The 13,650-nt window shown below is 37.1% G+C and overlaps 2 protein-coding genes across 3 annotated transcripts; both read left to right on the forward strand.

Moving 5' to 3' along the window:
* The first annotated feature begins 5,602 nt into the window (after positions 1-5,602).
* Positions 5,603-8,253, forward strand: LOC114740730 (uncharacterized). 2 transcript variants are annotated; one of them, XM_028928933.1, is made up of 3 exons: positions 5,603-5,717; positions 5,915-5,988; positions 7,353-8,253. In XM_028928933.1, the coding sequence occupies exons 1-3, from the start codon at positions 5,698-5,700 to the stop codon at positions 8,051-8,053; spliced, it is 795 nt and encodes a 264-aa protein (XP_028784766.1). In that variant the 5' UTR covers positions 5,603-5,697; the 3' UTR covers positions 8,054-8,253. The 2 variants fall into 2 exon arrangements, with proteins under 2 accessions (XP_028784766.1, XP_028784767.1); XM_028928934.1 differs by lacking the exon at positions 5,603-5,717 and having other exon boundaries at positions 5,918-5,988; positions 7,349-8,253.
* A 792-nt stretch (positions 8,254-9,045) lies between these two features.
* LOC114740867 (protein CHROMOSOME TRANSMISSION FIDELITY 7) lies at positions 9,046-11,420 on the forward strand. Its single transcript, XM_028929112.1, has 6 exons — positions 9,046-9,265; positions 9,528-9,795; positions 9,880-9,975; positions 10,099-10,167; positions 10,312-10,661; positions 11,162-11,420. Exons 1-6 carry the CDS (start codon positions 9,102-9,104, stop codon positions 11,301-11,303), a joined length of 1,089 nt encoding a protein of 362 aa, XP_028784945.1. The 5' UTR covers positions 9,046-9,101; the 3' UTR covers positions 11,304-11,420.
* The last annotated feature ends 2,230 nt before the right edge of the window (positions 11,421-13,650 follow it).

Genomic DNA, 13,650 nt, shown 5'->3' on the forward strand with positions numbered 1-13,650 from the left:
TATTGTTGACTTGGAGGGACTTGTAATCTTCACTCGACACTTTTTTTTCTGTCATTAGTGACGTTTAGTGAAATAGTGTCTAACTCCATCTTATATCTTTTGTACTCTGGGATCTGAAATACTCCAAGGGAGAAGCTTTCTCAACTTCTTCCCTTCCTTCTATTGTATTCTTAAATATATTCTCATCACTTTCAACCAAAAACAAAAATTGAACCCTTGTATCTTTTTTTAATGTCTCAGAAAAGGAAGAGTAGTGAGAGTATAAGACTCAAGTCTCAAGGTATCTTTTAAAAGTGAATGACTGAATGTGCCAACACAAAGACGCGGTAGACGACAGTGTGCAGAGCCAAAAGGTGAAAAAGCTGACAAGCCACTGCTGCCAAATCACTTGGATCTGAAATCTGAATAAAATAACACGTCTATAACCAATGTGACATCAATTAGCAAGCAAACGGGATAAACTTAAAGAATACATGCATGACGAGTCAATCAGAAGATGAACCTAGACTGGCTTGACTTGCTTCCTTTTGCAACTATTCAAGCTTAGGAAGACGAACCTATAAAGAACATGCTCACCGTTAGACTTATAGGCTTACAGCTTGACCTTTAATAGCTAATACTATGAACACGAGACAGACCTGTCGAGTTAATCAAGGATCGTCATGAATAATGAAGCTTACGTCGATTATAATTCCAAAATTTCGGAATAATTACAGAGTAACAAGAGCGACAGCTGGTTGAGTGGATGAGACATGCGTTTAAACATTATCCGGGCATGTGTGTGTGTGTGTGTGTGGGTAAAAGGATATATAGTGGAATATATATATATAAATATATATATATCCTGGGACATGCATGCATTTGGTAGCAGTAAGAGATGAATATATAATATAATATGGGGAGGAGATGGGTATAGAGTGAAGTGAAGCAGAGCAAGCATGGGGTTGCTGAGATTGAAGTTTAAAGACAGGCAAAACAGGAAGATTCCAGTAGTGTGAGACCTTCGACCTTAAACCTAATTACTTAACACAGCAGTAAACAGTCCAGCATGGGAATCACATGCTGGAAGTCTGTAACAACACACACACACTATTTATATATATATATATGTTATGCACCAGCTTTTCAGTGTACATACAAGGTTATTAGTTACTTCCATCCGATCCTGAATACAAGATTTATTTTGTAATATAATTTATACTATAAAATGGTCCTAAGGTCCCGTTTGGTAGGAAGCATTGAAAATAAAGGATTGGGATTGAAATTGTAATTGAAAAAATCATTAAAATAATACTTAGCATGAGTAATTATTTGTTATAGGGGATTAGGTAAACCCATAAAGGTGGGATTGGGGAATACCACTTCCCCCCATGGTATTCTCCAATCCCACATACATGGCTTTGGCTAATCTCATATATCAAACAATCTTCTATACTAAACACTCTCTTGATAGATTTTTTCACTTGTAATCTCAGTCCCAATCCCTCATTTTCAATGCTTCGTACCAAACGCAACCTAAGAGTAATGATTAAGTCTCACGTGCACCGCACGCATGAAGAAGCAAAAGTTGAGTCGGAATTGAAAAGGCTCGCATGACGCAATATGTAATGCGTAAATTTTGCTTCCCCAAACCATTTTTTATTCGATAACAAATCTGGCAACTTGGGATGGAATAAGAATTGGAGTATACTGATGCAAGTTTTTCTTTTTTTGGCCAAATGCTGTTCAAAATTTTATTTCCTTGTATGAATAACTGAGCATTTTGCTTGCCACTTGTCCCGGATATAGAGGAACCAAATGCAGAGTTCATTTGGTGTTTTTTTTTCAAGGAGTTAATTTGGTGTTTAGCTGCAGGCATTTCGATATCAAGAGGAGTTCGACTTCTTGAAAAATCGGAATGTTTGACTCATGTATTTCTTCCTGACATGCCTAATAATTAGATTACGTTTTTATAGTTTTTTTTAATCAAATACAAAATGAGAATACGATAAATATCTAAATTTTTAAGAAAAGCATTTAAAATATTTAATTCAGGAGACAATCATAAATAAGCGGAAGCAATATACACATAGAATATTATAAGCGGAAAAATATTTATTATTAAGTTTTCAAACATGAAAAAAGTTGCTATTACCATGCACCCGTATTTTATAGTGACCTCCATAAAGATGTTATTTTTTGTACTTACACTATTTGCACTTAATTTTTATAAAAATTATAATATGATTTGCTATGATATGAATTTACTATATGGTGGTATTAATACATTTATTTGAAAACTCAAGATCACAGGACTACTGCATACAGAACTACAGATATAAATTAGCTATACTCTGAGCCTCCGAGGGGGAACAAGAAGAAAAAAAGAGAGAGCGGAGGAGGAGGCTAGTTGGATGATTTTCACTTCAGGGAGGGAACACAAAAGGGCCCCAGCCCATTCGCTGGCAAACAAAAAATAATAATAACAATGAAGTTCTCTCCCTTTCTCTCATAAGAGTAGTAGAGTACTATTCAATTACCACGTCATTAGTGGGATGTGATTAATTTCGTCCAAGGATAACAATTGGAACGTCGTGTTCAAAATCATCTACCCAACCTGAGCTGATTTGATTTTTATGGTTAAAACAATAAATACCCGAAGGTTTGATGAATCCATTATCTGTTTTTTTTTACCAGCATCCGTGATCTGTTAATTACAACTATAGATCTAGACACCTTTCCACTAGGGGTGTTCACGATGCCCGTCCGCCCGGTGCGCCCGCCCAAGCCCGGGAAAAAAAAGCCCAGCCCGGCCCGAAAAATTGAAGCCCGAAAAAAAAAAAAACTTTTGGGCAGGGCATATCACGGGCAGGGCCGGGCTTCGGGCAGGGTGCCCTGCCCTGCCCGAGACACATTACTTTTTATTTTTATTTTTTAATTTTTTTTTGTCTTCCAAAATACCAATCATAGCGGCAGCCAGCGACCACTTACACTCTCACTCAGCTCAGGCACGCCACTCACCACTCGACCAGCCCTAGCCAAGCAGCAGCCGCCAACCCCTTGCGAACGAAGTCCCACTCTCAATCTCCGTCTCACTCTCTTAGTCTCGCCTGTCGCCGTGTCGAGTTCTACCTCTCCCAATCTCCCTCTTCGGCTCTTCCCTCTCAGTCTCTCAGTCTCCCTCTCGCTCTCCCTCTGTCTCTCAGTCTCCCTCTGCCTGTCACCGTGTCACGGTCTACCGGAAGCAACGACTACCAACCAGCTCCACTTCATCTTCCTCCACTGACCAGCGAAGCAGCGACCACCGACCAGTGAAGCAGCGCCACTGACCAGCGAAGCAACTCACAGCAAGGCAGCCTCCAACTCTGTTAGTTAGTCTCTCCCACCCATTTTCTATCCGTGTTTCATGTTTGGTGTGCATGTTATTGAGGCTATCTGATATATTAGTTAAGTGAATCTGCAATAATTTAATTCGCATGAAGTTACTAAAATAACTACTTTATATGGCTGTGTCTAACTTATACTTTTGGGCTGCCGTCTTAATCGATCCAAGGAAATGAATTAAGTATGAATGTATGATGCACTGATTAATTACTTAATTAGTTTGTTGCTCTGATTAAATAATCTGATAAGCAATGGTGGGAACATGAATAAGCTTGGAAATTTGATAATGAAGACATTGCTTCTTAGCTAGCGGTTTCGTAAAGGTAGACCAAAAAATGAATAGACATTAATTTGTGCCATCACCCATCAGGATTATTCTTTAGGCAGCTAGCAGTTTGATGTGTTTTGTTTTGATACTATTGGACGCCTTGCTATTTTGGCCATTCCTTTTTATTAGACCCAAATACGGAAGATATGACCAATTTTTAAGGAGATTAATTATGGTATGAGAATTCAATAATAATCACCCTTGGCTTCAAGGAACACCTAATTTTGCTATATTGTTATAGTAAAGTATTATTGTAGCTCATTAATTTGTTCAACCTTTGCGGAGGTATACCTTTTAATTAATTTGTCCAGGATTATCTTTGTTCAATTCATATAGCCTCAATAATTAAAAGGTATATATATATATATGTTGCTTTTATTTCTTAGCTTAAATCAATTAACAATCATACCAAAACTGAAACAGCTTTACACCTTTTGGATTCATTGAAGAGTAAAGTGTTCACCATATATTACTTCATAATTTGGTATGTAATTATTCTTTGATTTTCTTTCCTAGGTGTTGCTACATCTGGAGGAGAGAATTGAATGGCTATTGGTGGTTGAAGGGTCATTTTATAAGCGTGATTGGCTAAGTTGGTAAGGTGCATCTATTCATTCTTTAGAATTTAGAAGTACATTTTTTTATAATTGTTTTGTTTCTAATATGTTAAAGTTATAATTACTTTTATTTGTATTTTTTCAGGTGTTCTATTTTTTTGTGGAAATTGTGGAGAGTGATGCCTTTTGAACTTCAAAGCTTCAGTTATAATATTGAGATTGTCTTGCTTGAAATGCATTATTGATGTTATTTAATTGGATAATTGTTAAGATATGTTTTGAATGATTTCTGGATGACTTCACTTGTTTTGAATTATTTTTAGATGATTTTAATGTGTTAAAATGTAGAATTATAAAATGTAATTTTTAGGTGTGTATAGAATTCTTTTTCCCATGATATGAGGGCAGGGCATCACTCTTTGGGCAACGAAGCCCGCCCTGCCCAGCCCTGCCCATGCCCTGCCCAAAATGGTTAGGGCTTCTACGGGCAGGGCCGGGCACCGGGCTGCAATTTGTAGCCCGCTCTTACTTCGGGCAGGGCATCGGGCAGGGGCTCTGCCCTGCCCAGCCTTGCCCATGTGCACCCCTACTTTCCACTATTGGGTGATTTAATTTATCTGATATTCACTGTTCATATTTTCGTGGACTGTAATGAAAAGGTGGTTTTACTTTTAAGTAATTTTCCCGTAACGTGCTCTTTCTTCATTTCTTGAAGAAAAGCGGGCGGCGGATGAGTTTAATAGTAGCAACAAAAGCCAGGCCAGGTTGGATGATGCTATATTGCTACTTAAGTGACGGCATAAAAACGACGAAATAAAATAATGAATCTAAAAATGTTCAAAATAATTTTTAAAAAATTAAACAATCAATCAACTATTAATTAACTATATTCTTGAAATCTCGTAATACTTGATTCGTTTAAAAATGGGTCGGACATGCATGACAATGTGCAATTTGAATATATTTTATTAATGAGATTTGAATAATATCTTGATTGAAATTTAAATATATTGAATTAAATGGGAAACAATATAATTAAATGAGATTTCAATTGAAGGCTCAAATAAAAAAATTAATAATTAATTTTAAATTTAAATAATATCTTAATTATAATTTCAATATATCAAATTAAATATAAGTATTGTCTAATTATAAATTTACTCAAATATGCTATCCTGTGCGATAAATTTCTAGTTTAAAAGAAACCAAAGAATCAGTGAATTACAGTACCAATAAACTGCGAGATAAAATACTTAGCATCCATTTTTCATGGGCCAACAGCCCATCAACTCTTCCTTCACCGCGAAGGTTTCTCAGGGCGGGGTGAGAGCGGTATCTATTGCATCAGACGATCAGTTTCACCGTCGCTCCTTACCCTCCCATTTATATCCTTGAACTAGGAACCAATTGAATCCTTTTCAGGTTCGAAAGCTAGAGAAGGAAACAGAAATGGGGCTTCTGTCCAACAGGTATCCTTATTGCCCCTCATAAATCGCTACTTCTTTTTTATGTTCCACGCTTTCTTTTTAAGCGGAGTTTGGAATCTCTTCTGCTCCCCGAAATTTGCGACAATCTATGTGCAATTTTGATTTCCATTGACAAGTATCTTTCCTCTTTTCCTTTCTTTAATAACAAAAACAATCGATGAACTACTACCGACGAACAGGGTCTCTAGAGAAAGCCTGAAACCTGGGGATCACATCTACTCTTGGAGGACTGCGTATATCTATGCCCATCACGGTTCTGTCAATCTCTTATCTCTTTACTCTTTTTTTTCCCCATAATTTTTTATTTGTTTAATTTCTCTTCGGTCGACATGCTTGTTCTGTTACGCTATTTAGAAATTATGGTGTAAAGGAAGACAAAATAGGCTGTACGACGTACTGGGGCTTGGGACTTTTTGGGTGTCAATGCCTGTTTATGGTACCCCTATCGTTGCCCGGTTTTAATTTGAACATCACAGAATTGCGTTTTAGCAAGGGAATTCTGATTTCTATCCATTATCCGTCGAAGGGCTTCCGGCCTGGCGGAGAAAGGAAGAAAAGAATGGAAATGCGAGAAGATAGGCAGTGAAAGATATAGGAGGTGTTTGGATGAAAACCAAATCATAGTTTCAGAAGTGATTTTAGAAGTAAATATGTGAGGGAGTTTACCTTGATTTGTGAAAAAATGCTTTTAAAAAGCACTTCTCCTAATTCCCAAACACCCCCATAATCCATGTCATTCCCGACCGAGTTAACTGTACGCTTTTATGTAGACTGCAAACTGATTCTGATATGGGTAACTCAGAATAGCAAGCTAACAACTTCCACAGTAAACTGGGTTACTAACTGTATTTAGTCCTTTCAAAGACTAAACAGAGGAACTGTTGGCTTGGCTATGGAAATCTTGAGATTTTATTTATTATTTGTGATACTGGTTAGATTGGAAATGCTAATAGTTCGTTCTATGAATTGCATGATCAAGGATCTGCTATTCGTGCTCCTACCTTATTGTACATCTTTCTATATGCCCGCGAGTCCGAGAAAGCAGGAACATTTTTCTCTTTTATACTAGATTTGCTGCTATGCTGCTAATAACTAGTTATACTAGCTGGTGGAGACTTACAAGTGCTACGTGCAGGTCATCACGTCGTCTGTTAAGTTATAATTTCAAGAACTCCATTTACATAGTACATAGAATTCTTCTGTCATCTGCCTTTTTTATATGTTCAGTTACATCTCCTTGCTTTCTCTCGTGTTGTGTCCTCATTGGCATTTAGGGTCTTGATGTTTTTATTTTGAATTAGGATAGATAGCCCACCTATTTCCTAAGAGGGAGCCAAATGGCTTGGATGGCCTTCCCTCTATTTTGAAGAATGATTCTTCTTTCCCTTAACATCAGAAGATGCATTGCTTTGTTCCCCTCTGTGGCAAAAGAACTAATTTACGTTATACCTATTTTCACACACACATCTTTATATTATTTGTGAGAGGAGAGGAATTCATACTTTATATTATTTGTTCATTTGGTTATTGATGATCAATTCGATTGCATACGTTGATTGATTTATGCTTCATTTGTCGGTCATGATGCTAATTTTGACAGTTTCTTTCCTTAGACAGGCATATATATTGGTGATGGCAAAGTCGTTCACTTCACTAGACGTGGACAAGAAGTAGGAACTGGTACAGTGCTGGATCTTCTTCTCGTTAGTTCAGGACCGGCCAGACCTCGAGAACCATGCCAAACTTGTACACAACCTCAACAGGTGCATGGGGTTATTTGCTCATGCCTCAATTGCTTCTTGGCCGGTGGTGTCTTGTATCGCTTTGAGTATGCTGTCAGCCCTTCTGTGTTTCTTGCAAAAGCCCGTGGTGGAACATGCACGCTTGCAGTCTCTGATCGAGATGAAATTGTGGTGCACCGAGCAAAGTATCTGCTTGAAAATGGCTTCGGTTGCTACAATGTTTTCAAGAACAACTGTGAAGATTTTGCAATCTATTGCAAAACCGGGCTTCTTGTTGTTGATCAAGGAAGAATTGGGCAAAGCGGGCAAGCAGTTTCCATTATAGGCGGACCTCTAGCTGCTGTCCTGTCCACACCACTTCGTCTGGTAACGACTAACGTTTATGGAATGGCGGCAACAGCAGTTGGGGTGTACTGTGCAAGCAGGTATGCGGCTGACATTGGGATGAGGAAGGACGTGGTGAAGGTTCAAGTGGAGGACTTGACGAGGAGGTTGGCTACTGGCATGTTGCAGGTAGTCTCGCCCCAAATTCCGGTGGCTCTTGCTTATGAGCCCCCTCCGATTGTTAGTCAATGACTGACATTGTCCTTCGTTTTTAATGTTAAACTTCGTAAAGTGAACACGATTGGTGTATCTGTGACCAATAAAAAGAAAACAAAAAGGTTGGCACATGCATGGGTAAGCGACTGTCCAATTGATTTGCGAGATATAACGTGATTTGTGGAGTGGAGTGGCATAAATAATGTTATATGTTTTATCTATGTTCTTTTGTCCAAGCCTCCGTCCGTCCCGCGGCAATGTTTCTTTGGAGGAAAAAAAAAAAAACCTTATTTTGGTGGATGCATCCTTGTTTGTTTAAGCATCATACAAGTTTGGAAGCTTTTAAGCGAGGCATCTAGTAGCATGATGACAATCTCCTTTAGTATCAATATGATGGTTGTAGGTTTTTTTTTTGTGTGGCCAGCGATGGTTGTTGTGGTTCGCGCTTCGCGGGCTTCGAGAAGAACATATTGACCAACTCCAAATTCAATGTTGTCAATGAAGTCCAGGGGTAACTGCATAAAATTGTTGCCAGCGGAAAACGTATCTCTTAAATTCATCATTCTGGTTCACCACAATTTTCGGTCTACAAAATGATTTTTATATTTAGAATCTGAGACAGTACTTGTCACTTTAAATTTTAAAGATTTTATTCTGTTTTAAAATGATCATTTTATATGTTGAACCCGATTACTATGTTAAATCTCATGACGAAGCTTATCAAACGAACCACACAGTGCGCCCAACAGTGATTTTGAATAATTTGGTTGAGCCCCCTATGTTTACCTAGACAAATATTTTCTTACTCTGACCTATACAAAATATACAGTTATAGTCCAACTAAAATAAACCGGGGCGACGAAGATCATAAATACGGTTCAACAGAGTCTTGCAGCGGAGGATGCAAAGCCTAAAAGCCCACAAGGGGAGGCGTAATTTTACCTTCGGGAGGGAAAAAAGGCCATCAGCGGGAAAAGTTAAATTCAGCCTTAGTTCCGGGCCCATTTTGGCGCCAAATTAAAAGGATTTCAATAAATTATTAAAAATCAGTGAGGAACCGCTCGACTCCGGCTCCGGTGCCTCCATGCAGTCCAAAATCAGCTCTTTCTTCAAATCTCCAGCTCATGCGCCAAAGTCCATTGACCCAGCCTCGGTTATTGACGGCGGCGATGACGAACTAGCAATCTGGGAGAAGAAAGAGCATCATATCTTCAATACCTACGAGCGAAGACGTTCCGTTCCAAAAATGTACGCCCTTGATAGAGTCCTCGATTTCCATCTTCTATATTTTCAAAATTGTTTTATTCGTTTTTGTTTATCAGGATCTGTTTTAGTTACTAGGAATTTTGAGAAACTCCGGCTATTTAATTTGAAGAAATGTATATGTTTCTCCTTTTCTCAGACACCCAACAAGACATTTTTCTTCCGAAGGGATTGCACTTTTCTCAGGGGATTAGTTTTTTCCCCTTTCTGATATGTGTCTATTATTTTTTTTTTTGGGACAAAAAAGAATCCAAGGCAATACAGGGGAAATTCACCAAGCAAAGAAAATCATACCAGTAGAATCGTGCTCAAAACCAGAATCCATTATAACAGGAAGGACAATTATCAAGAATAAGAAGAGAAGCTATGCTCAGTTCCATCTAGATTGTGGTCAATCTGATTTCCTGTTACACAATTGTTCTACTTGCGGTGTCAAATTTGCTCCGGGTGATGTAGAGGATGAGAAAGCGCACAAAGAATTTCACAAAACTTACACTCGAGGGCTTTCTTTTAAAGTAAGTTCACTGAAAAATTTTCTTCTTGAACAAGGCTTACATGTTTGGCTGGACATCATTTGGATGGTTATCTTTATTATGCAGGGATGGACTAACGAAAGGGTTGTTCATATGCCTAACGTCAAAGGGGATCGAATCATTTTGGTCTTGGAGAGTGACCCTTTAGCTCAGAAAAATAAGGTCTGGTCCTTGTAATTTTTTTTCTAATTCCAAAGAATTCTTCATGTTTTCAAGTTGGAATTCTGCATTTAAGCGTGGTTACCCGATATTAACTTTTCATTAAAATGTTGCCATTACTGACAGGTTGAAGAGTTTGTGAAAATGATGGAAATTGACCTTGGAACTGGATGGATAATTCATCAATACTGCAAGGTTGATATGCTATCTCTTTGCTTGGCTATTTCGTTTAGCTTAACAAGCCCATCTGTAATTTGATGAAACTAGTTTACTAAAGTACTTCCATATTGTTTTGTTTGTTCTGTTCCTAAGATCAATTGGTTGTCCTTATATTTGCAGGTTTATCTCTTCATTTCCCAGCAGAGGATTGTCGGGTGCCTTGTTGCTGAACCAATCAAAGAAGCGTTCAAAGTTATATCTTGCTCAGTTGCTGGAAGTTCCGATGGCAGCAGAAAGAAGGAAACGAATTCATTTTCAACCACTCTACATTTTGGGGATGTAATTTTTCGAAGAGAAGTGGAAAAGAGAACCTCTTCAGTGACTGAATCTGCAGAATTGTACACAACACATGGTGGGGCAATATTCTGTGATGACAAAGCAGTCACTGCAGTTTGCGGCATCAGAGCCATTTGGGTGACTTCCTCCAACAGAAGAAAAGGCGTTGCCACCCAATTGCTAGATGCCGTGAGGTAAATTAAACAATTTGATGATTGTCGATTCTTGCCTTTGTCGCCTTGCAAAAATGTCTAGTCTAATTTATAGCTGAACTGTAGTATCCATAAGGGTCTTCATACAGGAAGCTATAATTATTTGTCAGCGTATGGGATTGGTTGGTATATCATATGATCTCCGGGCTACTGCGTTGGATTTTTATTTTGTAACTCAGTATAACTTCAGAAACTTAATTTGTATGTAATATTCCTCCAGTCCTAAACGTAACACTCTTATATAAGGGTCTTACATTTAGATCTGAAGGAGTAAATCATGATCTAGTAACGAATTGAATGGTGCATGGTATTCAACTGAAAGAGCTACGCAAAACTGAAGAATTCTTGCAATACCAGAAAGCGAATATAGAAAATTATATAAGCAGAGCTTTATATTTAGTTAGAGCTGAACAATCGTTATTCCTCAATTAATGGTCAACTTATTTGTATCTAACTCTCCGGTATTGTTGAATTGGTGGCAGGAAAAGTTTCTGCATGGGTTTCGTGCTTGACCATTCTCAGTTAGCATTCTCTCAGCCAACTTCGGTTGGAATGGCGTTAGCATCAAGTTACACCGGCACTGGATCATTCTCAGTGTATAGAGCTAACAAAACGGAGTCATAGAAATTGAATACGCCAAGCCATAGTTTAATTACTTTTATGGAATTATGGATGTTGCAATTATTACACGATGCTCATTATAGTCTTGATTTATGCATACAGAACCCCGAATGCTTTCAATTGAGATTGTTAAGGTTATCTATGAGCTTATCTTGGAAGTTAATTGGCACACGTTTTAACTTCCTGATACGCATCTGATTTTATCAGCTGATTCTTCAAAAGTCTCTCCAGCACCGCTATCTCTTTTAAATCACATAGACTCATCGTTATGACTCTGTTTCCCCACTTCCGCCCCCACTTTTCATCAAATTTGCAGTTAACATTTCACGGCCAACTGATATAGGTTTGCACGCCAATCCGTCCGTATACGGCACACATTTTACTAGTGATTCTGTCAGTTTTTGCTTCAGATCTTCATATGATTATTTTAGGCTTTATTTTATTGTTTTGACCAGCAATGCCAAATTTAATCAACTCAAGTTTGTTTACTGTGACCCTGAGCAAGTCGAGATGCGAAAATGTTTTATTGAGTAGTCATTGTTTTCCTTGCTTTTATTTCTTTGGGTGTTGACGAAAAATAAATGCATTTTATTGCAATTCGGGGGTAGTTGTCCATTCTTAATGGCCTAGACGGCTTGAGAAAAAAAAAGAGGAAAAATTGCAATAAGATTCAGAGAACTAAATGCAAAAAAGTTTTGAAGTTTCAAGAGATCTCATTGCAAGACATTTTACTTGTTTAATTATTAAATTATTTTTTTAAGTATGTGTTGAAAATTGGAAGAGCGATCGTTAATAATTTAAAGCGTAACGATTAACAATTATCATGATAAGTATTAACAACATATTTTCTTAGCTCATTACAAAAATATGATGTATGAGTTGTTAATACTTGCCACGATAATTGTTCATCTTTAGGTTTTAAGTTGTTAATAACTATCTTTTCAGTTGTTAATGCATACTTAGAAGAAAACAAAAAGATAAGGTAACTAAAAAAGTAAAATCTTTCGTAATAAGGTCTCTTAAAACTTCAAATTAATTTGATTTTAAGAGACTTGTATTTAATTGTCTTATGTGAAATCTTATTGTAATTTTTCAAAAAAAAAAAATCATCAGTCAATTCATCAGCCACTGAATTCCATGCCTTCACTACCGCACAATTAGATCTCTTACCTTATTTTAGATTTCATTTTTTAATTATGAAAAATAATAAGATTCATAAAACTCACCGAAATAGAGCAATATATTCATTTCTGGAATTAATATCAGCAACGATTTAATGATGCTGAGTATGGAGGCTTTTTCTTTATTGTTTTGTGTAATTTACACCATGTGTTTAAGAGACATTTGAATTAGTTTTTTAAAAGTGATTTTTCAACATGAGATAAATTATCATAAATATGTAAAAAGAGTTTTCAACTTATATATAAGAACATTTTTTTTAATTAACTGGAGGAGGTATCCAAACTCTCTAAATTTAGAATCTCATCCAAACGTATTGAATCACTTTGTCATTGAAGCAATTAGTTGTTGATGAATTTGGTGGAACTTAAGTATGGCACAAAACTCCCTGCCAAGAGGCGCGTTATTCACTAAATTTGCAAAATTTTAACAAGTAAATTATTTAACCTCTTAGGGTCACTATGAAATTTATTTATAAAAAATTCATTATATATCAACTTCATCTTTTTTAATTAGAATAACAAAAATATAATTACATTTTGTCAAAAGTAATTTTACTACATATCCACTACTGTTGGAGAAAAGCGGTGTTTGCGTGCGTCAACACAGAAAGAAGTATTTTTGCGCCTCCAAGAAAATGCGGCGAAATGCTAGCGTCAGCGTAGACAGTTTTGATCAATATTTCCTTTAGTTAGTTTTTTCCCCCCAAGCACTACTAATCTCTTATTTGAGATATTATTAGGTATTAAATATAAGTATTTTTTTTAGTAGGGATTTAAATCTTGGAAGCACTGTTAGGCATTAAATACATCTCCTGATGAGAATTTAAACCTTAGTTCGCCAAGATTAACTCCTTCCACTAGACTAAGTCCTGTCAGTTTTTCCTTTAGGCATTGTTTGGTTCGAAGGTTTTTAAAGGGAGGGGAAGGAAGGGGAGTGGCAGGAATGAAAAATTATATTTGGTTCAGAAAAATAGAGGGGAGGGGAGGGAAAAAATTTTGTCTTTTAATGTTGGGGAAATTTCACTGTAGGACCGCAGAAGATAATTAATTTCAAAAAGCTCCCAAAACTTTCTGAAATTTCACTGCAGGACCAAGGGGCAAACTGATATTAATTCCACAAAGAAAATGACCCTATTGCCCCTCATGTGAACAAGTATGGGAGAACCCAT

Source organism: Neltuma alba, unplaced genomic scaffold (genome assembly GCF_004799145.2).
Source record: "Neltuma alba isolate B1F8T4 unplaced genomic scaffold, ASM479914v2 tig00003187_pilon, whole genome shotgun sequence".
NCBI classification, from domain to species: domain Eukaryota; kingdom Viridiplantae; phylum Streptophyta; class Magnoliopsida; order Fabales; family Fabaceae; genus Neltuma; species Neltuma alba.